Genomic DNA, 27,975 nt, shown 5'->3' on the forward strand with positions numbered 1-27,975 from the left:
GGATGGAGAAAAGCCCGCAATGGGCTACATATATGAGGGCATGGATAGGGCAAAAGAGGGCATCAAATCTATCTATGCAGGAGATGAGAGCAAGTATGGTCCCATTTGGCAGATCATTGATAAGAGATGGCATCATCAGCTTCATAGGCCCATCCATGCAGCAGCCTATTATTTGAATCTGGCATTCCATTTTAGCCCTACTTTCAGGGCTGATGCGGAGGTCCTTGATGGGCTATACTTAGTCATGGAGAAGATGGCACCTGTTGGTTGTACTCAGACAGATCTTATGCGAGAGCTACAGTTGTTCTCAAATGCACAAGGGGAGACCTTTTCTCATCCTATCGCCAAAGAAAGTAGGACAACTATGATGCCAGGTAAAAATAAATTGTAAGGCTTAATTTTAGTTTTATTGTATATTGTTAAATGAGTTTATGAGAGACTGATTTTATTTATTTTTCTCATTTCAAACTCAGATAATTGGTGGAGCTTTTTTGGCCCAACGACACCAAATCTTCAGAAGTTGGCCATTCGCATCTTGAGCCAACCATGCAGTGCATCTGGTTGTGAGCGCAATTGGAGTATGTTTGAGCACATACACTCCAAGAGGCGCAATAGATTATCCGTGGAGAAGATGAATGATCTTATCTTTGTTCACTACAACCTCCACCTGAGAATGAGAAAGAATGCATTAGCTGACATCTCTCCTATCATTCTAGATGAGGTTGATCCTGAGGCAGAGTGGGCCATTGAGACAGATCCTGTGGCTATCTTTAGTGATGATGACATTGATTGGATCGACCAGGTAGATATAGAGGCTGAGGCTGTAGCCATGGTAGAGGAGGCATAGAGAGCACGAGCAGAGAGAGGAGATTCAGAGGCAGATGGTGATAGTGACACAGATGGTGACAGTGACACAGATGTTCCTGATGTTGGTGAGCATGGCGTGGTGTCATGAGGAGTGGCTATGGCTGCCCAATCATCTATGACCTACCTTAGACGCCTTCATAGGGGGCCGGGGCCTTCATCGGAGCCGACGTCGGGGCCGGAGGGTGCAGACTCCTCTGCGCCATAGGCTTGTAGATGTATTTACCTTTGTTATTTGTATGGAACATTTGATGATGATCATATGATGACATGGATTTTTTATTCCATGAGTTTTGTAATATTGTATACATTTGACAATATTTATATATCTATGTTTGTTATTTCCTTCAGCTACAATTTGTGTTTATGCTTATGTGATAGATCATAGATGTATACTTGTGTATGTATTATGTAATGAAATGAGCCAAGTTTGATGATGTTATTGTGTCTTATTCAATAAAGGGTGCATGAAACAAGTTTTAAATCTTAAAAAATCTCTAAATTTTTTGAGTTTTTCACTTTCCCGAGTCCAGCTGAGTCTGGAGCCGAGTCTGACGCCGAGTCCCGAGTCCAAGTCCGATTTGGCCTTGCCAAGTCCGAGCCGAGTCCGAGTCCCGTTTCTTTGGTTTCAACTATCTTATGTTTCGGTTTGACATTCCCATTAACATCACAAATTACTGTTCTATACATTTTCATTATCTCTTTAGCTCCTAGTTCTTCAATATGACAATGTATGTAAATTCTATGATCCTCAACATATACAACTCCTTTGGGTATTTTTGAAAATGCTCCTAGGGTATCATCTTTCTTCGCAATTTCAGGAATAATTTTAAATATGGGTCTAGGGTGCTTAACAACTTCAATTATAGTAGGGTTTGCAATAAATTCAGGTGCAAAGGAGGAAGCCATTATATAAATACCTTAATTGGCCTTTAGGTATGAATGCTTGAATGATTTGCTTCACTTCTCGCTATGGATGCCTTAGCTTGGGATTTTTGCACTCTAAGGAAATTTGAAAGCTCGATGAATGAAAAAGAGCCAAAACACTTGCTTTATAATGTCATTTCCTTCAACTACCACATTAAATGTCTGCCGGTTAAGTGAAACTTAACACATCTGCCAGTAAAGAAGTAATTCAACTTCTCACCATCAACCAAGGGTAAATTAGCATGTTTTTCAATTTCTTGCCATACCCCCAAAAGGTTTCTTTTCAGTTAGATGAAGAATCTCTTGCGGGTGGAGTGATACTTTGTTCTACCGGTGAAGGAATAACTTCATTAACATTCATATCCGACTTTCTAATCCATTGTTTTGAGAATTCTTGTTTTACCTCTTTCAAACTAGGTCCTTTGTTATTTGTCGGTGATGCCTTACTTCTACAAAATTTTGCAATATGTCCAATCTTGTTACAAGCATAACAAGTCACATTGTTTTTCTAAATAGCTTTTCCATATCCTATGCCGGTATGTGTTCTGCATTGGTTAGATAAGTGTCCAAATCTTCCGCAAACACAACATCTTACATTCATTCTACAATTTTCTGAATTATGACCAACTTTTTTGCATTTAGAACATTGACTGGTGGGTGCATTGGTGTTCTCATAATTTCCAGATCTACATTGATTTTCTCTATGACCATACTTGTTACAATTAAATCATTTCCCATTAAATTTGTAGGCATTAGGTTGTCTTACTGGTTTACTATGATCATGATTGTTTGCAGTACTGAAGCTTTCACCAAATTCAAAGCCAAGGCCATTAGTATCTCCATTAGGTTTCTGATTTTTCACCATGTAATCAAGTTCCTCTGAACTTTTCTTGAATTTTTCTATGTTGATTTGCAGTAGCCAACTTATTTTCCAATAAATCTTTCTATCTCATGAGTTCAGTTTTATCATGCTCTAAGTGAATCATATCTATTTTCAACATATCATTTTCATGACTTAGTCTTATATTTTCATTTCCAGCATCATTAATTCTCCTAGTCAAGTCATCTTCATTCTTCTTTCAGTCGTCAATGTCTTTACAAAACCTCATAGTCATATCTTGCATCTCATTCCTCAAGGTCATGTTTTCTTGCTTCATCTTGCTTACAAGATCATTAAGAGTTTCTTTTTCCCCATCATCACTCTACATCTTCTCAGAAAGTTCTCTTCTTTTGTTCCTAGCAATAGTGAGATTTTCTTGAAGTCCTTGAATGATTTCCTGTGCAGCCTTCAGATCATCTTCAAGTTTCATATTTTTCAACTTTTCTGCATCATAATCTAAAAGAGCTATTTCTAATTGCTTCCTGAAGTTTTCCATCTCTATCGGTGTCAGAATCTTCCTCAAGCTGTTAGGCTTTTGAAAATAGAGGACCAAACTCTGATACCAATTGTTAGGATTCCCAAAGATACTGAGAGGGGGGGGGGTGTGAATCAGTATCTAACTGATTAATGGATTATTTGAACTTATTCAATGAATTGCATTTCAAAACAGTGTACCGGCAAACAAGAATTAATGCAGTAAATAAGAACAGTAAACACAACATAGAAAGCACACCATAACACAATATTTTTAATGAAGAAACCCGGTGTGGGAAAAACCTCGATGGGATTTGTGATCCATAATATTCGCTCACTAGCTAATAAGTGAATATTACTTACAATAGGGGCCTCCACATGCAAGAAGGCCAACTGCCTAAAGCTCACTGCTTAATTACAAAAAGGGAAGTCTCACTGACTTACAAAAATGGATTATGTAAATCCAATATCATGTACTTCTTCGGTTCAGCATCTTCTATGCTAGGTTCAGTATTGGTTTAAGCTCATACAACTTCCATAAACCTTATTCCAAAATCTGCCTTAATATTTGCATCTACCTATTACATTACTTACTTGCTTACACAAATGATTTACAAGACCTCATACTTATATGAGTCCTATTACAATTCGCCTTGTCGGCTTTACAAAAAGATTTTACAATTAAATAAAATATAAAAAACAAAATCCTGTTGGCTAGGGTGCCGGTAAATATCTTTGTCGCTGTCGGTGTTGGTGCTTGTGTCTGTGTCGGTGCCTATGCCAGTGTCATAGGATTGTAAGGTTGTCATCAATGACAATACCTTCAATCACCTACAATTTCTCATTGGAGTGTGCATTTTCCAACAAGTATTTGGTCGATAATTGGAGATTGAATTGGGTTTATGTAAGAGGATTTAGTCCTCTGGTATTGAGCTTAACCAAAACTATACTCAGGCATAGGAGATGCTATCTTTTGCAGTTCAACACTTCTCCAAATCGTAGTTTGGATTTATATGTAGTGAGTAAGGCTCCTTTTGTGATGAGCAGTGTGCTCTAGGCTATTGGACTTCCTGCAAGTGCAAGCCCCTCAATTGTAATTCACATACTTACGGTAGAAGTATTATTTGACTACGGGTAGGCTTCCCACCGTGGTTTTTCACTTTATCGGGTTTTCCACGTACAAATCTTGGTGTTGTGTGGATGGCTTTTATTCTATGATTATTGTTTATTCTTAATTGATTAACTTCTATTTCGGTATTAATGTTTTGGGTTTCAGTATTAAAGTTTAAATTGATAATGATTCCTGTAATCTATGACAACTGATTCACCTTGCCTCTCAGTTGTCTTCCAGTTATTTGAACTCTCTAATAGTTTTCCACATCATTTCTGGTATTCATTGTGTGATGTGTTGTGTGTATGTATTTTCATGTTATATATACTTTAATTAATTATATTGGTTATTCCGGTTATGTGAAAGCATTAAATAAATTATTTAATTTATCAATTGATTCAGCCCCCCTCTCAGTTGCTCGAATATTCAACAAGGGCAAGATACATAAAATTACCAAGGGACTCACTCTCTTTTGGTAGATAAAAGAATAGCTAAATTTAAAAGAAAAGGATCACCTAATCATAAAATTATCCTTGAATCACTGTGTCAAGTGACCAAGATCATGGAAAATGCATCTAACTTCAAACATTATCTCCAAATACTACTATACAGAATATATCATCATCAAATCTCTTTAGAACTAATTTTCATACAACTCTAACATCACACCTATTTGCAAGTCATCAATATTTTTTGTTTGTAAATTCACACACCTTTCATGCATTTACTCACACATCCACACTTCTTTTTATACAAGGTTAATCATTAAAACCCTAACTAGGTCAATTATCGATAGAAAATATAATATTACATAAATTCGGCCACTCAGACCTAAATATTCATTTTGGTCCACTCCACGAGATAGAGAGGATTTAAAAACATCACAATACAACTTTTTCAAATGGTTTCAATGAACCGTACATGCTAACACATCCTCCAAGGTCAACATCAAATGAAACGTGTAGATAAACATTAAAGCATGCTAACAAGTTGGCTCAAAAACCACCCTCTTGTTACAAATTTGTGTTCTTTGATTGTCATTTATGTCAAGTAGTGTGGTTTGGATATGTTCTAGTATGGACATCTGATGTGTGGAATTAAACATCTGTTGTGTAGGATTCAGTGTTGTAGTATTTCATTGAAGTATTTGCAATTATTCTTTTGTATTGGTTGTTATGATTATGTTTGCATCGGAGGTAGTTAGGATTAGTTTTTACTAGTTGGATATAGATAGATTGCATTGGAAGTTGTTCTAGTTTGTATTAGCTCATTTTGATGGTGAGGATTGTTGGAAGTTTTATCTATATGGTCTAGGTGTTGCCTATTTTGGTCTAGACTCTTTCAATGCATGCGTTGGGATATGTTATCGAAGTTTGATGTATTCTCCTTGGTTCGGTGATTTCGTGTGATATATTCTATCAATTCAGTGTTGCTTGTTGGATGTTGGTTTAGGTCCAATTTATGTTGCATGTTTTATATTTCAGTTCGTTTGTATATCTTAAGTCAAAAATTTGTGTACATGTTTCAATCTTCCTTTTGGTCGACTTGGTGAAAATGTTTATGTTCTGGTTTGATATATATACATGACGATTTATTGAAAATAATATATCGAGTGATATACATATATGAGATGTGAGTGAATTGGATTCGGTGGTGAGTATGTGTGACTTGATGTAAGGATGTCAATGTGATTTGTGTTGGTTTTGTAGTACATAAGTGTCAGTGAATGTAGATGCAGTAATTTGGAAGATCTCACTGTCTGAATATTTTAGTAAGGTCAAAGATTGTGCTTTAATAGTGGCTATAATTAGCATATGGAGATTCTTTTATTCATACACTTATTTTCTTGAAGGTTGTAAATTTGTATCTTGCCCTATTGCAGTTAGCTTCAAGTTTGCAAGTCCTCTTTTCTATCTTGTGCCATGAGAAGTTAGCCTTGGTCTACAAGTCTGAAGTAGTGAGATCTCTCTTTTGTAATAATTTTTATATATAGTGGATTATCTTGTGAGTTAACACTCACCGTGGTTTTTCCTTGTTTGGGTTTTCCATGTATAAAATATTGGTTTTCTTGTATGGATGGTTTATGATGAACTTATTCAATGCTCTTGATGTGTATATTAGGAGTTAATTGGTTAACATAAGTTTGCAGTCTGGAATTTTAATTTATGTTGATTCGCCCCCCTCTCAACATTCGATGTGTGTTCAACAATTGGTCTAAGAGAAAGGTTCCTCTTGAGTAAGCTCAATCGCTTGAGGTAGATCTGGAGTTTATGAACACTATGTTTGAAGAAGAGTTGATTACTATGGATGCTTTAGATCAAGGTGATTGGGATGATGTTGAAGGAGTTGTTGATATGGAAGGAGAACTAAGATCTACATTGGTTGATTTGGATGAGTACAAAGACAATTATAAGAAGGTAATTGATAAGATTACTTTCTTAAGAGGTTTTTTTGGACAAGGGAAAGAAAGAAATTGATGAATATGAAACAAAGCTTGATGAGAAGACCAAACAATGTTGGAAGTTATAAGAAGAAGTGAAAAATTGCAAGAAAGAACTCAAAGATGCTAAAGATCAGATTAGTAATGGCTTGAGTTTGAAAGGAGGAAAAGAGATACAAGAATCAATCTTGTAGTTTCAGAATAATGGAGATTTTGGTGAATTCTAAAATATTAATGAAGAGAAAGACAAAGGGATGAGAAATGCTACTGAGCATAAGAAGATTTTCATGCCTAATCAAAATTTCCAAAATTTTGTAGTGAATCAAAGACCTCCTAATGTTTCTTTCGAGTATTTATCTTTCAAAGGAAATTGTTTTTCATGCAATCAAGTAGGACACAGAGTGAGTGAATGCAAAAATTAGATAAGGAACTATTCTTTCAATGAAAATTGTCATTATTACAATAAGTTTGGTCACAAGGCTAGTGAATGTAGAAGCAAAATGAATATGAGCAATAGTGTGAGATCTTTTAATGGATGTTGCTATGTTTGGAATCTATTTGGGCACAAATCTATTGGATGCAGGTTGAATAGGAACTTCAGAATAAATGTGAATGGGAGTATGATGCAGAATGGTTTGGTATGCTATATTTGTAATGTTGTTGGGGACATTGTAATATTTTGTAAAAGGATTAAAGGAAAGAATTCTTATCCGGAGAATGTGGTAGACACTAATGGAAAAGGAAAGAAGTTATGTGTAAAGAAATCATAAGAGAAGACTAAACGAAATGTTGAAGGTGGTTCGACATCCGTTGAGGGTACAGTTCCGTCTTCCGATAATTGACTCAGATAGAAGGGTCTGAGGGGGAACTTCAATGATAAAATCTTTTGATCCCTCTTGGGGTATCCTCTTAGCATGACAGATGTGTGTGATGTTTTTCTAGAGGTTTTGATCTTATCTTGTAGTACATATGTAATTTTTAGAGGTTCAGAAAATAGTGTATCAGCTTTTTGAAAACCTAATTCTTGATAATTTATTTTGGTGATTACAATCATTTATGCATTAGCAATTTAGGAAGTGAAGGAGAAATAAGGAAGGAATTAAAATGAAAGTGTGTGAAAAGGAATTGTAGAGCAATGATTTGGTGAAATGGCAAAAACTGTAAGTATCAACATGATGAGCCCTATCCTGAGTATGAATTAAAGCCTTTCATTTCATCATATATAGTTTCGATTGGAGATTTTTTTGTGTGTTGATGATCACATTATTCATAAAGAGTATGTTTGTCAATATAATCATGTTTCTTTACAAGAGTATGATCATTGGAAAATTAGGGTTTTCAAACAGAGTAATTTGGTTGATAGTTCACAAAGGTTGAAGAATGAATTCAGAAGCCTAGGGCACAAGGGTTTGGATACTTGGAATTATTTCCCAATGTTTGAAGAAGAAGAAATTATTAGAATTGTTCTTAGTAGAATTCATGATGAATATATCTAGCTTCATAAACCTTACTTGATTTCGAAGGAAGTATTGCAAGTTGTGACAGGGTTATGTGCTACTAGAGAAGTGTCGATGTTGAAACCAGTGAAGAATGTTGAAGTGAATTTGTTGAGCAGAATAATATCAGATGAAAGAGATTAGAGAATTGATTCTATCAGAGATGTTGATGTTATGCATGCAACAATGGGGATATCATATAAATCTTATTACAAGAATAGAGAAGGTTCTTGTGCATCTATCAGAGTTTATGTGGTTTACAAGATGTTCAAAGAAAATGTTGAATATGATTTGAATGAGATTTTGAGGCGACAATCATTCAATAATATAAAGATGACAAAGAGTGATATGTATCCATTCTATTATGGTTCTTTGATTGTTTTTTTAGTTTTCTATTTTCTGAATGATTTGCCTGACATTGAGAATATTGCATGGAGAGGAGATATGTCTTTTGGATGTTAGATTAAGAGTTACTTAGATAGTTTGGATGATAGTTTTAAAATGTGCAAGAATTTCTTTGAGAAGCTCATAAATGTGTTGGTTTTGAGGAATCATATTCCTCCTAAAGTTCTAGATTGGTATGAGAATGACATTGTGTTTGTGGTAGATAAAGATAACTGCTTTTTAGAAGTAGTAGTTCCTAGAGTTTCTTGGGTAACTTTGTTACCTTATGAAGTTTCAAAACATGAATGCATGAGGTTAGCAAAAATTTTTTTAAAGATGCCGAAGGATCAAAATGCAAAGAGATTTGGAGCAAGGGGAAGATATTCTTGGAAGGTCCAGAGTGATAAAGCCGGAAAAGAAAGTGAATAAATATAGAGGGCTATCCACAAAGGCATCTACCTCCTACTTTAAGGTTCAGAGGAAAGGAAAAGGTGTTTCAGAGAAGGATATTAAAATGGTGGCTATAGACAACAATGATGAAGAAGAAGAGATGAAGGTAGAACATAAAGTTTCTCAAAATAAGGAAGTTGAAATAATTTAGAAAGAAGATGATGATGATTATTATTATTATTATGATGATCTTATAGTAGACATGGTGCTTGAAATGACCAAGAAGCCTGGTGGTGTGAAGACTGTTGGTAATTCATATCACAATTATGTATCTTATGAACATGATACTATTGGTAAAGCATTCATAAATTATTTGGCTCAAAACAATTTGGTTGCTACTGATATTGTTGATTATCTTCCAGAGGATCTTGTTGAGATACTCATAGAAAGAATGGTTGGAGAAGATGATAATGATGGTATGATGAAAGAAGAAGGATCCGGTCAACTACTGAGAGGGGGGGGTGTGAATCAGTAGATAGAAAAAATGATATTAACTTCACCAATCTCAAAATCAACTTCTCAAAGTAAACTTAGAACTATAAATGCAATATCTCCGTCAAGATAAATTATCAAGTTAAACTGGTTGTCTATTATAGATTAATAGTAAACAACCTGAAACTCACAAACATCCAATTACTTTTACTGACAAAAGTAAAACCTCATTTAATATTTTTGTCGGTTATCATGACTTATCAAAGTGGATTAAGTAGTTAAGCAATTCAAACATAGAAAACATAACCACAAAAACATTGACCACTTGACATAATATTTTGAAATGGAAACCCAAATGGGAAAAACCATGGTGAGATCAGACTCACAAGATAACTATTTGAACTCTTCTGAAGTTCGCCCTGTTAGGAGCCAAGCCTGTTAAAGCTTTACAAAAAGTCCTGTTAAGAACATATCTTGTTAGTTACCACCCGGTTAAGGGATTGACTATAATTCCTTGTTAGAAGCAATACCCTGTGAGGAGTAACCTTGATAGAGGATTTGAAATCCAAGATAATGGACCTGGTTAGAGAATTTGAATAACACTAAGCTTGTTATAGCTTACCCAGTTAGGGGATTTAACTGGTGTAATTGTTAGAAAACAATAGAAGTTTGTTGATCTATTTGAATAGCACTACACTTGCTTGTTCAGATCCTTTTCATGCTCCTATCTACCTTTACACTAACTGTAGATACATCATCCAATTCGGCAACCACACACTCAATTGAAACTTTGCCAACTCTGAAACAAAACAACTCATCAACCTTATAAACAAATGAATAAGTTGGTAACACAACAAAAACCTAATTCTCTCATAGAGATTACAAACAATTCGGTTCAAGTATGACGATTGGATTACATAACAATCTCTGCACATCATTCAAGAAAGCCTTGACTGCTCCTTGATCATCGCTTCATCAAACTTAGTAACTCGTCACGCGCTTTGCAATACATGAAATATACTTTCTCATTCCCTAGATAAAAAGCATTATCTCAACATGCCAAAAACACTTTGAAACTCTCTCCATACAATATGCATACGTGTCATAATCATTACCGCTCATCATCAGATCATAAACTAATATAACCAATTCACCAAACTTAATCGGTTAGGGTTTCTAAAAACAAAATGTAGGGTTTACTGGTTCAACTCTCCAATACTTAGCAATATCGGTTCACTCCACAAACTTACCTATCGGTTACAGTTCCCTTTCACTAGCTCTTCCTATTGGTTACAAAAAAAGGTTACAACAACATCATTACTGGTTGATTGACATCAATGACAACATAACATTTCATTAATGCAATCTTCATGCAAATGCCAACAATCTCCCCCTTTGGCATTGATGGCAATAAAAAGATCAATACCATTAATTGATATGATTGTGAATAGGAATCCTAGTTTGCATTTTACCATGTACTCTCCTTGTCTTCAGCTGGTCACTGGTTCTTCTCCCCATAATCACATAGCTCTTCTCCCCCTTTGACAACAATGCCAAATTGAAAGTAAAACATGCAATGTCAAACTTCACTATTCAACATCAACAACTTGCAACTTGATGCTCCCCCTGTGGAATAACTCCACTCCTACATCAATCCTACTATAAAATTCTGCAAGTAGCTCTGAGACTGATGTACTCTACATCATGCTCAATTCACCTCACGAAGGAATACAACCCCTAGCTACTTCTAAGATGCTCAAAAGTAGTCTTTGTTGGCATTTGCATGAAGATTGAATTAATGAAATGTATGTTGTCATTGATGTCAATTGAACCGGTAATGATATTGTTGATATTATTGTTAATATTGTTGCTGTAATCGGTATAAAGAATTTATGAGGAGAACCGGTAACCGGTGTAACGATATAAACCTTATCTATTGATGCAACTGATAAACCCTAACCGATCAAGTTTATTGGTCATATTGGTTTATGATCTGATGATGAGCGGTAATAATTATGACATGTATGATTTTTGTATAAAGACTATTTGAAGAGATTTTGGCGAGTTGTTGTAACAGTTTTTGTCTAGGGAATGAGAAAGTTGATTGCATCTAATGCAAAGCACGTGATGAGTTACTAAGATCGATGAAGCGGTAGTCAAGGAGCGATCAAGGTTTTCTTGATTGATGTGTAGAGATTGCTATATAATCAAATGGTCATACTTGAACTGAATTTGTTTGTAATCTCGATGAGAATAAGGTTTTTGTTGTGTTACCGACCTAATTAATTTGTATTTAAGGTCGATGAAGTTGTTTCATTAAGAGTTGGAAAGAGTTGGCAAAGAGATAGACATAGTTTAGTTTAGTGTGTGGTTGCCTAACCCGATGATATATCTACAGTTTGAGTAAAGGAAGATAGGAGCATGAAATGGATTTGATCAAGCAAGTGTAGTGCTATTCAGACATATCAGAAAACTCCTGTTGTTTTCTAACAATTACAGCAAAATTGAAATCCCCTAACCAGGTAAGCTCTAACAAGCTTGGTGCTATTCAAATCCTCTAACAAGGTAGTCCATTAGATTATATTTTCAAATCCCCTACAAAGGTTACTCCTTACAGGGTATCGCTTCTAGAAAGGCATTTGTAGTCAATCCCTTAACTAGGTGATTCCTAGCAAGATCAGTTCTTAATAGGACTTTTTGTAAAGCTTTAATAAGCTAGGTTCCTAACAGGGCGAACTTCAAAAGAGTTTAGATATTATCTTGTGAGTCTAATCTCACCATGGTTTTTACCTATTTGGGTTTCCACATCAAAAATATTTGTGTCAAGTGGTGAATGTTTTTGTGGTTATGTTTTCATGGTTGATTTACTTAACTACTTAACTATTTTTTATAAGTCATGATAACTGGAAGCATTGAGAAATGAAGAAGTTGTTTACTATTAAATTGTTGTAACAAACAACCGGTTTATCTTATGAGTTTTATCTTGATAGAGACTATTTCATTGTTAGTTCTAAGTTTACATTGAGAGATTGATTGGTGAAGTTTGTATCAGTTTTTCTATCTACTGATTCACCCCCCTTCTCAGTAGTTGATCAGATACTTATTCTTTCATCATACCGTCAATTGGTATAAGAGCATATGAGGTCCTCTAAGGTCTAACCCTAACAACTCAAGGTAAAGATCTGCTAGATCACGATGAAGAAGGAAGGTCTGAAGTTTAATAGAGAGAACTACAGGATATGGAGTGACAGAATGAAAATTTATATCAAGAGTTTGGGAAGCCAGTATTGGGAACATGTCGATACTAAGTATGTTGCACCTACTAGGATGTTGTTTGATGATCACAAGAAAGAGAAAAAATAAAATCATCAAGAACTGGAGGCTATTATTAGTTCTTTGTCTGATGCAGAATATGTAGATGTTCATGGTCTTGAAAATGCATATGAGGTATGGAAAAAACTTGAAGAGATTTATAGCGGTGATGAACATGTTAAGATTGTTAAAGAGGAGAGTTTAAGAGGAAAGTTTGATGATATACAGATGGCTGAAGGTGAGAATATCCAGCAGTATGGTCAAAGGATAAAAGAGATAGTCGACGAAATTAAGAGTGCAGGAGGCAAAGTGGAAGATTCCATAGTGATCAGTAAGGTACTGAGAACCCTGCTATCAGTCTATTTGAGTTGCAGCTATTCAAGACCTGAAGTCCATTGACAAAATAAGGTAACTCTTGACTCCATCATTGGAAAGCTTACCGCTTTTGAATTAAATGGTTATGATGGTAGTGTACATAAATATGAGTCTGCATTTAGAGATTTTGTTTCTAACCCATCTGTAAGAAAAAGTAGAGATGTCAGTCATAGTTATGAATCCAGATCTAGAAGAGAAGCAAATGATGAAGACAACTTAGTTGAGCTTGAAGCATTATTGGCTAAGCGGTTGCCCAGAGGTACAGGCAAATATAGAGGTAAATTACCTTTTAAATGTTTTGCATGCAACAAGATAGGACACATTGTTGCTAACTGCCCTAATGGTGATAATGAGCACAAATGAGAGAAATTCAAGAAGGACAAGGGTAAAGGCAAAAGAGATTGTCTTATTGTTATTGATGGTGGTATCACTGATGAGGAATCTGATGGTGATGCTAATGAAGGCATTGTGTTTGTAGCTATTAGAGAAGAGATGTCAGACCAGAAGGCATTAGTATCTAGGATGGATAACTCTGATGATTGGATCATTGATAGTGGTTGTTCACTTCACATGACTAGTGATCGGAGCGAATTTCTTTCTCTGAAGGAATTTGATGGCGAAGTTGTAAGATTTGGTAATGACTCACTCTGCATGGTTAAAGGTAAGGGAACTATTTCTCTTAATGGAAATAGTCGTGTAGATGATGTCTATTGGGTTGAAGGTTTAAAGAACAATATTTTGAGTGTGGCACAACTCAATGAAAGAGGATACCCTCTGGAATTTAAAAATGGTATGTGCAAGATCTATGACAACAAAGGTGAACTAATTGCAACCAGGAAGCAAACTAAAGGTAACTTATTTCATCTTAATCCTAAAGTCAGCAACTATTTAATTGCAAAGATAGATGATAGTTAGCTTTGGCATAGGAGATTTTGTCATATAAACTTTGATAACATTGTTAAAGTGAGTAAGTCCAAGACAGTGAGAGGTTTACCACAATTAGATAAACCAGTTAATGCTCTCTGCAAAGAATGTCAGTTGGGAAAAATGACATCCTCAACTTTGAAGAGCAAATATTTTTCAATGGAACATTTGTTAGATTTGGTTCATACAAATCTTTGTGGACCAATAAGAACAAAAAGTATTCAAGGTGACAGATATTTTATGATCTTCATTGATGATTGCTCAAGGATGATGTGGGTCACATTCTTGAAGGATAATATTGAATCTTTTGGTAAGTTCAAGGCTTTAGGGCCATAGCTAAGAAAGAGAGTGGTAAAATGATAAAGTGTCTAAGGACAGATCAAGGAGATGAATTTACTTCTGAGGAATTAACTAGGTATTGTGAAGAAAATGGTATCAAGCAGCAACTTTTTTCACCAAGGACACCACAACATAATGGTATCACAGAGAGAAACAACTGCCCAGTTGTTGAAGCTTTTATGATGATGTTGATACAAGGAGGTGTAGCAAAATTTTTTGGAGAGAAGTTGTTAGCACAATAGTGTACACTATGAACCGGATTCTAGTAAAGAGAGGTAAGGAAAAGACTCCTTATGAATATTGGTATGGTAGATCACCCAATGTTAGTTATTTTAGAATATTTGGAAGCAAATGTTTTATTAAGAGAGGTGATTATATTAGCAAATTTGAGGCTAAAAGTGATGAAGGTATATTTCTTAGCTATTCCACCAAGAGTAAGGCCTACAAGTGTTTTAACAACTAGACATAGAGAATTGTTGAGAGTGCTAATATTTGAGTGGATGAATTTCCTGAAGTCTCAGAAGGAACCAGTTCAAAGAAAAAGGATGAAGATCCTTGCATTTTGATTTTGGAACCAGAAACTATTAAATCTGAAACTTAGCAAAGCGAATACTGATATACCAGTCCAACCGGAACAAATAAATTCAGAAGAAGATGATGATAATGAAGAAGTTGAACCTGAAGATAATGATCATATTATTCCAAGATATGTGAGACTGAATCACAATCTTGAATAGATTATTGGGGATAAGGATGCTGGAGTACTAACCAAAAGAAGAATCAGAGAGAATTCTTGCATGATCTCCACTATTGAACCAAGAACTGCTAAGGAGGCATTTGGTGATGATCATTGGGTTAAAGCTATGGAGGAGGAATTAGATCAAATTGAGAAGAACAACACATGGACCCTAATAACATGGCCGGTAAATAAAAATGTGATAGGGACTAAGTGGGTTTTCAGGAACAAGTTGAATGAAGATGGTGTTGTGGTTCGCAACAAAGCTAGGTTGGTTTGCAAAGGTTATGCACAAGAGGAAGGAGAATACTATGGTGAGACTTTTGCACTAGTGGCAAGACTGGAAGGTGTCAGAAGTTTACTTGCTTTTGTAGCACACAAGAAGTTCAAGGTATACCAAATGGATGTTAAGTCAACATTTTTGAATGGAATACTTGAAGAAGATGTATACATTGAGCAACTAGATGGTTATGCTTTGACTGATAAGAAAGACATGGCATGCAGATTGCATAAAGCTTTATATGGATTAAAGAAAGCACCTAAAGAATTGTATGAAAGGCTTCATACACATCTGATTAAGATAGGCTTTTTGTGAACCAGTGATGATAGTAACATATATCTCAAATCTAAAGGAGATCAAATACTAGTCAGCGAAGTATTTGTTGATGATATCATATTTGGAGGTAATGATGACATGAGCAACAATTTTGCAGATGAAATGAAAAATGAGTTTAAAATGTCTTTAGTGGGGGAAATAAATTTTTTTATAGGCTTGCAGATACAACAAATGAAGAATGGTATTTTCATCACACAGTCTAAGTATGTGAAACAGGTCTCGAAGACATTTAGCATGAGTGACTGTAAACTAGTTGGCACACCTATGGTTATAGGTTGTAAGTTGTCCAATGAAGATGAATCTAAATCTATTGATGAGAAGGAATACAGGTCAATGATTGGAAAATTGCACTATGTTGTTCACAGCAGACCAGGCATAGCTCATGTAGTTGGCATAGTTGCTAGATTCCAGAAGAATCCTAACAAAACACATCTGATAGCCACCAAGAGGATTCTTAGGTACTTAAAAGGTACTGTTGACTATGGATTATGGTATCCATATGGAAGAAATTTTAACTTGAAGGTGTACACAGATGCAAATTGGGCAGGAAATGTTGATGACTGGAAAATCACAACCGGTGGAGCATTTTTTCTTGGAGGAAGGCTTGTTTCATGAAGTAGTAAGAAGCAAAGTTGTACATCACAATCTACTATTGAAGTTGATTATGTTGGAGCTTACATGAATTGCACATAGGCTATATGGATGAGGCACATTTTGGAAGGTTTTAAGATGAAGATTTCAGAACCTATAAAGATTTTATGTGATAATACAAGTGCCATAAATATTTCTAAGAACCCTATTTTGCATGCACAAATGAAGCATATTAAATTGAAGTATCATTTCTTGAGGGAAAAAGTTTAGAGTAAAGACGTGATCTTAGAGCATGTTTCTACCAAGGAGCGGCTTGTAGATATTTTTACTAAACCTCTGCCTAAGATTACTTTTGAGTATCTTAGAAGTCAGTTAGGGGTTGTCCCTCTTCATGAAGTCAGTTAAGTATGATGTATATTACATCAGTCCTGAAGCTCCTTGCAAAATTTTACAAGAGGATTGGTGTAGAAGTGGATGTATTCCATAGGGGGAGCATCAAGTTGTAGTTTGTTGATGCACAATGAAATTTGACATTACATGTTTTAATTTCAATTTGGCATTGTTGTCAAAGGGGGAGAAGAATTATGTGATTATGGGAAGGAGAACCATCGACAAGCTAAAGACTGAGAGAGAACGGTGAATGCTTGGTAATTTAAACTAGGATTCCTATTCACAATCATGCAACAATCAATGGTATTGATATTTGTATTGCCATCAATGCCAAAGGGGGAGATTGTTGGCATTTGCATGAACAATGAATTAATGATATGTATGTTGTCATTGATGTTAATTGAACCAGTAATAATATTGTTGATATTATTGTTAATATTGTTACTGTAACCGGTAGGAACAATTTGTGAGGAGAACTGGTAACCGATATAGCAGTATAAACCTTATCTATTGATGTAATCGGTAAACCCTACCTATTGTTTTTGATAAACTCTAATTGATCAATTTTATTGGTTACATTAGTTTATGATCCGATGATGAGCAGTAATGATTATGACATGTATGATTATTGTATGAAGACAATTTGAAGAGATTTTGGTGAGTTGTTGTAATGATTTTTGTATAGGGAATGAGCAAGTTGATTGCATCTAATGCAAAGCGCATGATGAGTTACTGAGATCGATGAAGCGATCAAGGTTTTCTTGATTGATGTGCAGAGATTGCTATGTAATCCAATGGTCATACTTGAACTGAATTTATTTGTAATCTCAATGAGAATTAGGTTTTTGTTGTGTTACTGACCTAATTGATTTATATTTAAGGTCGATGAAGTTGTTTTGTTAAGAGTTGGCAAAGAGATAGACACAATTCAGTTGAGTGTGTGGTTTCCTAACCGGATGATACATCTACAGTTTGGGTAAAGGCAGATAGGAGCATGAAATGGATCTGATCAAGCAAGTGTAGTGCTATTCAGACTGATCAGTAAACTCCTATTGTTTTCTAACAATTACAATAGAATTGAAATCCCCTAACTGGGTAATCTCTAACAAGCTTGGTGCTATTCAAATCCTCTAACAAGGTGGTCCATTAGATTGGATTTTCAAATCCTCTACTGAGGTTACTCCTTACAGGGTATTGCTTCTAACAAGTAATTTTTAGTCAATCCCTTAACTGGGTGATTCTTAATAGGATCAATTCTTAACAGGACTTTTTGTAAAGCTTTAACAGGTTAGCCTCCTAATAGGGCAAACTTCAGAAGAGTTCAAATATTATCTTGTGAGTCTCATCTCACTATGGTTTTTACCTATTTGGGTTTCCACGTCAAAACTATTTGTGTCAAGTGGTGAATGTTTTTGTGGTTATGTTTTCATGGTTGATTTACTTAACTACTCAACTATTTTTGATAAGTCATGATAATCGGAAGCATTGAGAAATGAAGAATTTGTTTACTGTTAAATTGTTGTAACAGACAACCGGTTTATCTTATGAGTTTTATCTTGACAAAAACTATTTCATTGTTAGTTCTAAGTTTACATTGAGAGATTGATTGGTGAAGTTTGTATTAATTTTTCTATCTATTGATTCACCCCCCGTCTCAGTAGTTGACCGGATACCTATTCTTTCATCATACCATCGGTCTTAGGTAGAGGTTTAGTAAAGATATCTACAAGTTGCTCCTTGGTAGAAACATGATCCAAGATCACATCTTTACTCTGCACTTTTTTCCTCATGAAATGATACTTCAATTCAATATGCTTGGTTTGTGTGTGCAAAACAGGGTCCTTGGAAATATTTACAGGTTCTGAAAACTTCATCTCGAAACCTTCCAGAATGTGCCTCATCAAGATAGCCTAGGTACAATTCATATAAGTTGTAACATACTCAGATTCAATAGTAGACTGTGATATACAAATCTGCTTCTTGCTACTCCATGAAATGAGTCTTCCTCCAAGAAAGAATTCTCCACCAGTTGTGCTTTTCCTATCATCAACATTACCTGCCCAATCTGCATTTATGTACACCTTCAAGTCAAAGTTTCCTTCATATGGATACCATAATCCATAGTCAACAGTACCTTTCAAATATCTGAATATCCTCTTGGTTGCTATCAAATATGTTTCCTTTGGATTCTTATGAAATCTAGCAACTAGACCAATTGCATGAGCTATATCCAGTCTGCTATGAACAACATAGTGCAATTTTCCAATCATTGACCTGTACTCCTTCTCATCAACAGATGTAGCTTCATCTTTCTTAGACAACTTACAACCTATAATCATTGGTGTCCCAACTGGTTTACAGTCACTCATACAAAATGTTTTTAATACCTCCACATACTTAGACTGTGTGATGAAAATACCACTCTTCATTTGTTGTATTTGCAAACCTGGGAAATTTTTTATCTCTCCCACTAGAGACATTTAAAACTCACTTTTCATTTCATTTGCAAAGTCATTGCTAATTTCATAATTCCCTCCAAATATGATATCATCTACAAACACTTCACTAACCAATATTTTATCTCCTTCAGATTTGAGATATATGTTGCTATCTTCACTAGTTCTCTGAAAACCTATCTTCATCAAGTGTGAATGAAGCCTTTCATACCATGCTCTTGGTGCTTGCTTTAATCCATACAATGTTTTGTGCAACTTACATACCATGTCTTTCTCATCAATCAAAGCATAACCATCTGGCTGCTCAGTATACTTCTTCTTCTTGTATTCCATTAAAAAATGTTGACTTTACATCCATCTGATATACTTTGAATCCCTTATGTGCTGCAAATGCAAGTAAAGTTCTAACACCTTCTAGCCTAGCCACTGGTGCAAAAGTCTCACCATAATCTTCTCCTTCTTCTTGTGCATAACCTTTGCAAACTAATTTAGCTTTGTTGCGGACTACAACACCATCTTCATTCAACTTGTTCCTGAATACCCACTTAGTACCTATCACAATTGTATTCACCGATCAGGGTACTAGGGTCCATGTGTTATTCTTCTCAATTTGTTCAAGCTCCTCCTCCATAGATTTGATCCAATGATCATCTCCAAATGCTTCCTTAGCAGTTCTAGGCTCAATAGTGGAGATCATGCAAGATTCTCTCTAATTCTTCTTCTAGTTAACACTCTAGCATGCTTATCTCCAATAATCTATTCAGGATTTTGATTGAGTCTCACATACCTCAGAATAACATGATCATTATCTTCAAGTTCTTCTTCTACATTATCATCATCTTCTTCTGAAACTACGTATTTTGGTTGAACTGGTACAACAACATTCTCTTTCACAGTTTCAGGTTTCACGGGTTCTGGTTCAAAAAACAAAATGCAAGGATCTTCATCCTTTTTCTCCACATTGGTTTCCCCTGAGACTTTAGGATGCTCATAAACACTCAATGATTCTCTGTGTCTGGTTGTTATAACATTTGTAGGCCTTACTCTTGGTGGAATAACCAAGAAATATACCTTAATCACGTTTAGCCTCAAATTTGCTATCATAGTCACATCTCTTAATAAAAAATTTAGTTCCAAATATATTAAAACAACTAACATTAGGTGATCTCACATACCAGTATTCATAAGGAGCCTTGTCCTTACCTACTTTTACCAAAATCTGGTTCATAGTGTGGACAACTATGCTAACATCTTCTCTCTAGAAAGTTTTCGCTACACTTCCTTATATCAACATCATCCTAGTAGCTTCAACAACTGACCGGTTGTTCCTCTCTGCAATACCATTCTGTTGTGATGTCCTTGGTGCAGAAAGCTGTCATTTGATACCATTTTCTTCACAATATCTAGTGAATTCCTTAGAAGTAAATTCTTCACCTTGATTAGTCCTCAAACACTTTATCTTCCTACCAATCTCCTTTTCAACTAAGGCCCTGAATGCCTTGAACTTACTGAATGCTTCTATTTTATCCTTCAAGAATGTGACCCACATCATCCTTGAGCAATCATCAGTGAAGATCATTAAATATATGTCACCTTGAATACTTTTATTCCTTATTGGTCCACAGAGGTCTGTATGCACCAAATCTAACAAATGTTTCGCTAAAAAAGATTTTCTCTTGAAAGTTGAGGATGTCATCTTTCCCAACTGACATTCCTTACATAGAGTATTAACTGGTTTGTCCAACTAAGGCAAACCTCTCACTGTCTTGGACTTACTCACTTTAACAATGTTGTCAAAATTTATATGACAAAATATCCTATGCCAAAGCCAATTATCATCTACTTTAGCAATTAAACAGTTGCTGACTTTAGGACTCAGGTGAAATAGGTTACCTTTAGTCTGGTTGCCAGTTGCAATCAGTTCACCTTTGCTTCCATATATTTTGCACATACCATTCTTAAAATTCAATGGATATCCTTTGTCATTGAGTTGAGCAACACTCAAAAGATTGTGCTTTAGACCTTCAACCTGGTAGACATCATCTGCACTGCTCTTTCCATCAAGAGAAATAGTTCCCTTACCTTTAACCATGTAGGGTGAGTCATTGCCAAATCTTACAGCTCCACCATCAAATTTCTTTAAAGAAAGAAATTTGCTCCAATCATCGGTCATATGGTGTGAACAACCACTATCAATGATCCAATCATCAGAATTATCCATGCATAAAACTAAAGATTTCTGATCAGATGTCTCTTCTTTAATGGCTACAAACACAATGTCCTCATTAGCATCACCATCAGATTCCTTATTAGTGATACCACCATCAACTACAATAAGACAATCTCTTTTGCCTTTTCCCTTGTACTTCTTGAATTTCTCTCGCTTGTGCTCATTATCACCATTAGGACAATTAGTAGCAATGTGTCCAATCTTGTTGCATTCAAAACATTTCAAAGGTAATTTACCTCTATATTTACCGGTTCCTTTGGGAAACCGCTTGGCCAACAATGCTTCAAGATCAACCAAACTGTCTTCATCATCAACTTCTCTATTGAATCTAGATTCATAACTATGACTGACATCTCTACTTTTTCTCATAGATGGGTTAGAAACTGAAGCTCTAAATGTGGATTCAAACTTCTGAACACTACCATCATAACCATTTAATTCAAAAGTAGTAAGCTTACCAATAATGGAGTCAAGGGTTACCTTAGTTTTGTCAATAGATTTTAGCTCCTGAATGGCTGCAACTCGGATAGCGTAGACTAGTAGCAGGGTTCTCAATACCTTACTAACCACTATGGCATCTTCCACTTTACAACCAACACTCTTGATCTCACCAACTATCTCTTTTATCCTTTAACCATACTGTTGTATATTTTCACCTTCATCCATCTGCATATCATCAAACTATCCTCTTAGACTCTCTTCCTTGGCAATCTTCACATGTTCATCACTGCTATAAATCTCTTCAAGTTTCTTCCATACCTCATATGTAGTTTCCAGACCATGGACATCTACATATTTTGCATCAGACAAAAAACTGATAATAGCCTCTAATGCTTGATTGTTTTCTTGTTTCTCTTTCTTCTGGTCACCAACCATAATCCCACTAGGTGCAACATATTGAGTACCAACATGTTCCCAATATTGATTTCCAAGAATCTTGATATAAATTTTTTTTCTATCACTCCATATTCTATAGTTCTCTCTATTAAACTTTGGACCTTCTTTCTTCATCATGTTCTACAGGATCTTTACCTCAAGTAATTAGGCTTAGACCTTAGAGGACCTGAGACGCTCTGATACTAATTGATGGTATGATGAAAAAACAAGGATTTGGTCAACTACTGAGAGGGGGGGAGTGATTCAGTAGATAGAAAAACTGATATTAACTTCACCAATCTCAAAATCAACTTCTCAAAGTAGACTTAGAACTATAAATGCAATATCTCTATCAAGATAAACTGGTTGTCTGTTACAATAGATTAACAATAAACAACTTGAAACTCAAAAACATCCAAATACCTTTACAGACAAAAGTAAAACCTCATTTCATATTGTTGTCAGTTATCATGACTTATCAAAGTGGATTAAGTAGTTAAGCAAATCAACCACAGAAAACATAACCACAAAAACATTCACCACTTGACACAATATTTTGATGAGGAAACACAAATGGGAAAAACCATGGTGAGATGAGTCTCACAAGATAACTATCTGAACTCTTCTGAAGTTCGCCCTATTAGAAGCCAAGCTTGTTAAAGCTTTACAAAAAGTCTTGTTAAGAACAGATATTGTTAGGGACCACCCAGTTAATTGATTGACTATAATGCCTTGTTAGAAGCAATACCCTATGAGGAGTAACATTGATAGAGGATTTGAAATCCAAGCTAATGGACCACCTGGTTAGAGGATTTGAATAACACTAAGCTTGTTAGAGCTTACCCGATTAGGGGATTTAACAGTTGTAATTGTTAGAAAACAATAGGGGTTTGCTAATCTGTTTGAATAGCACTACACTTGCTTGTTCAAATCCTTTTCATGCACCTATATGCCTTTACACTAACTGAAGATACATCATCCGGTTTGGCAACCACACACTCAACTGAAACTTTGCCAACTATGAAACAAAAAAACTCATCGACCTTATAATCAAATCAATAGGTCTTTAACACAACAAAAACCTAATTCTCTCATAGAGATTACAAACAAGTCAGTTCAAGTATGACCATTGGATTACATAAGAATCTTTGCACATCATTCAAGAATGCCTTGACTGCTCCTTGATCACCGCTTCATCAAACTTAGTAACTCATCACGTGCTTTGCACTGTATGCAATATACTTGCTCATTCCCTATATTAAAACCATTATCTCAATGCACCAAAAACACTTTGAAAATCTCTCCATACAATATGCATATGTGTCATAATCATTACGGCTCATCATCAGATCATAAACCAATATAACCAATTGACCAAACTTAATTGGTTAGGGTTTATCAAATCAATAGGTAGGGTTTATCGGTTCAACTCTCCAATACTTAGCAATACTAGTTCACTCCACAAACTTACTTACCAGTTACAGTTCCCTTTCACTAGCTCTTCCTATCGGTTAATTGACATTAATTGTGAGAGTTGAGAAATACAACACCATAGGAGCCTAAAGATCTCTGCAAGTTGAATAACCTGTTACAAGGAGAAGCAAGGATGCAAATAACAGAAAAAATAATACACAGAAAATATGCTCAAAAGATGAGAGCTCAATATTCACAAAATGTGTAATGTGATAATAATACAAGGAAAATAAAATTAACCTCTAATAGGTCAAGAAACCCTAAAAGGGAAAACCTAGGCTTGCACATAATAATTAATAAAAGAATTAATTATTATGCACCCAATGTTAGCTAAGTGTAAAAAGAGATAATAGGGAACTTAAAGAATTAAATAAATTTTGTTTAATTAATCAAGTAAAGACCCGATTACTCTAACACCCCCCTTAAGCTAGACTTAGGGAGAAGCTAAAACCTAGAACAACTACTGAAAGCAGGAAAGATGGGTCCCAGCAACAAGGTTTGATCAGGGACCCAAATACAATGAAATCTCTATGAAACGAAGAAAAATGAGAAAACCCAGTGGGAAAAAACTCCTCTCCAAAAAGACGTAAAAGAACATGTTGAAAGAAGAAGAAGGAAGGAAGGCCTCATAAAGACCCCCAAGGACAAATTCCTTCACCCCAAGCATAGAGCACAATTGAAGATAGCACGATGATGCAAAAGGTTTCGTGAAGATGTCAGCAACCTGCTTAGTAGTGGGAATGTACTCCAGAATGAGAGAACCATCCTAAATCAACTAGCAGATAAAATGCATGTGAATCTCAATGTGCTTCATCCATTTATTCTCTACTGGGTTGCGAGAAATATGAATAGCACTCTGATTGTCACACCAAAGAACAGTGGGACTATCAGGAGGAAAACCAAACTCAGTCATCAACTGTCAAAGCCATAAGATCTCCTGATTGGCGAGCACAACAAAACGATACTCAGCTTCTATAGATGATAATGCATGAGCAGTCTGCTTCTTGCAAGACCATGTGATAGGACTAGAGCCAAGACAAAAAACAAAGCCAGAAGTAGACTTTTGACCAGTGACATCACCAGCCTAATCTGAGTCAGTGTAGCCAACAATGTGAGGTTCCCCTGATGTGTAGTGAATGCCATGAGAAATAAAGCCTTGAATGTACCACAAAATATGTTTGGTAGCTTGCCAATAACTCTCATGAGGATCATGGGAGAATCGAGAGACAAGGCCAACCGCAAAGGAAAGATCAGGATGAGTGTGAGTCAAGTACAACAAACTGCCAACCAACTGCCTATAAAGCGTAGAATCTACTGAAGGAGTGGGACAAGTAGTAATCAAAACAACCCTTGACTGAAAAGGAGTGGGAGCAAGCTTGCAATCAAGCATGCCAAAGCGTCAAAGCATGTCAAGAGAATACTTCTACTGGTAAATGTAGATCCCATCAGAAGACCGAATCACTTGAAGACCGAGATCTGTCATCTCAAACTGATCCATCAAGGCTCGTAAAATATGTTGAATCATAGAGGATGAGCTACTTGTGATGAGGAGATCATCAACATATAGCACAAGAATCAAGATCTCACCCTCAATAAGTTGAATGTACACTGTGTGATCAGAATTATTGTGGGTGAAACCAATAGAGAGCAAGAAAGAATCCATCTTCTCATACCAAGCCCGAGGGGCCTTTTTGAGACCATACAATGAATGTCGAAGTCTGCAAACCAAAAAACTGTCTTGCACAAATCCTTGAGGTTGCTCCATATAGATTTCCTCCTGTAGGTCCCCATGCAAGAAGGCACTCTTCACATCCATCTGAAAAATGGGTCATCCCTGAGAAGCTGCAAGAGATAGTACAAAGCGAATAGAGTTCATCTTGGTGACAAGGGAAAATGTCTCAGAGTAATCAATACCCTCAACTTGTGAGAAACCCTTCACAACAAGATTTTCTTTGTACTTATCAATCGAACCATCAACAACATACTTAGTGTAATACAACCAGCGGCACCTAACCATCTTTTTGCCCTTAGGAAAAGGATAGAGATCTCAAGTATGATTCCTCGTCAAAGAAGAATACTCCTCCTCCATACCACAATCCTACTCAGGGTGTCTTGTAGCCTCTGAAAACTTCAGAGGATCATTTGAAATGGCATGACTCAAAGAAATAGAACCCACAGTATGAGAACGGGTGTGACAAGTATCTGAAGGATCACCAACCATAGAACCTGCCGCCTCAACAGTAAGGTGAGCCCACTTGGGCATCTTAGGTGGAGCAAGTGGAGGTGGGGATAGAGGATTATCAACACCATCATCAGAATCATCCTCAAGATAATCTTGAAGAGATGCAGTGGGAGGAGTAGACACTGGAGTTAGGGTATCCATTGTGGGAAGGCGCTCATCAAACTGAACATCTCGTCGAAACAAGACCTCTCTGGAATCAGGATCAAACAACCTGTACGCCTTAACATCCTCATAGTAGCCAACAAAAATGAGGGGTTAGCTCTTCCACTCCATTGCTTTCCTCTGAGCATCAGGAATAAAATCCCATGCCTCACTGCGAAATACTCTGAAAAAAGAAACATCAGGCTTGTCATGAGACCAAGCCTCCTCAAGAGTCATATGTCGAATTGCCTTGTGAGGCATCTGATTCTGAATATAGTTGGCACAATTGATCGCCTTAGCCCAAAAAGATGAATCCATGGACCTGGACTGAATTATACAATTCGCCATCTCCCGTAAAGTTTTGTTCTTGTGCTCAATGACACCATTCTACCGAGGGGTGTAGGGAACAGTAAACTGAAGCTGCAAACCATGCTTAGTGCAAAAATCTCTGACAACCCGATTCATATACTCCCCCCATTATCTGTATGTATCCATCGAATAGAACAACCAGACTTCTTCTCTACAAATATCTTGAAGATTCAAAATGAATCAAAGACATAAGACTTGTACTTAAGAAAGTACACCCATGTGCGTCTAGACAAGTAATCAATAAAAGTGAGTACATACTTGGCCCCAGAAAAAGTAGTGGGAAATGACATGAGATCACTATGAATCAACTCCAAGGGTGCCAAAGCATGAGGGGCTCTTCCCTTCGGAAAGGGATTTCGGTGATGCTTGCTAAGCACACAAACATGACAAACACCATCAGTGTAGGAAATCTATGGGAGCCCAAGAACAAGTTCCTGTGTACTCATCTGCTCAAGATGTCTGTAATTGACATGGCGCAAGTGCTCATGCCAAAGCTTACTAAATCTGCATGTGCTATAAGAGACAAACTTGCACCTGCAGAGGGCTAAAATCCATCAAATCTATACAGATGAGATGCAGTATCAACACTCCTAGTAGCCACAATCAAATTAGAGTCATGGAGGTCCTGAATAACCACATCATGTGGTGAGAACTCAACTGTCTTACCAGAGCTAGAATGGAAAATCTGATAAATAGATAGGAGGTTCGTCGAGATGTCAAGGACAACCAGAACATCCTGTAGAGTGCCCCCTTCCAAAGAGACAAAACTTGAATCCAAGACTGAAAGTTGAACTGAGTCACCCACTGCAATCTATGAAGTATCACAAGAGGCAAGAGAAGCAACCAACCGCTGAGTGTGAGTCACATGGTGAGAAGCACCAGAATCTAATATCCAAGTGGACCCATACGTCGAAGCTTGAGTAGTGAGAGCATGACCTTTCCCTATGGAAGGTGAAGATGCCTAAGGTGAGGAGTTATGATGTTGTTGCATTGCTTCTTCTGAATAGAACATGTTGCAAGCTTTCCAATGCCTATTCATTTTTGAAAAACGAAGTCCGTTTGCCCATTATACGCCCCCGGAAGTGCAGAAAAGAGACTCGACTTTGATTGGAAAAAAGTACAGTCAAACAGCAAAATCAAGAAAAAGTCCAACACCTTGAGGTCTGTCTCTGAACCATCTTTTTGATGCCTATTCATTTTTAAAAAAAAGACTCTGTATGCTCAAGATATGGCCAAAAATTGAACCCCCCCTTAAAGAGACAAGAGGGTGGAGGTCTGGTGGCAGGGGCCTGGCAATGGCAGCACTTCGGTGGTGCTCTGGTGAGGAGTGGCAGAGAGGGAGCGGCTGCTAAGCAGTGGTGGTGGGCACAAGCAGAGGAGGCAGCTAGTGGGCACGAGTGGAGGAGGCTGTAGTGGAGTGGCGACCAGTGGAGGTGGGTGTCGGTAG

General features: G+C 36.4%; 1 protein-coding gene across 1 annotated transcript; it reads left to right on the top strand.

Moving 5' to 3' along the window:
- Window positions 1-6: 6 nt before the first annotated feature.
- On the top strand, window positions 7-27,941 carry LOC131876770 (uncharacterized). The gene is made up of 4 exons (XM_059222247.1): window positions 7-374; window positions 474-691; window positions 9,178-9,442; window positions 27,814-27,941. The coding sequence occupies exons 1-4, from the start codon at window positions 20-22 to the stop codon at window positions 27,939-27,941; spliced, it is 966 nt and encodes a 321-aa protein (XP_059078230.1). The 5' UTR covers window positions 7-19.
- The last annotated feature ends 34 nt before the right edge of the window (window positions 27,942-27,975 follow it).

The sequence above is a fragment of the Cryptomeria japonica genome, chromosome 6 (assembly GCF_030272615.1).
Source record: "Cryptomeria japonica chromosome 6, Sugi_1.0, whole genome shotgun sequence".
Lineage (NCBI taxonomy): Eukaryota > Viridiplantae > Streptophyta > Pinopsida > Cupressales > Cupressaceae > Cryptomeria > Cryptomeria japonica.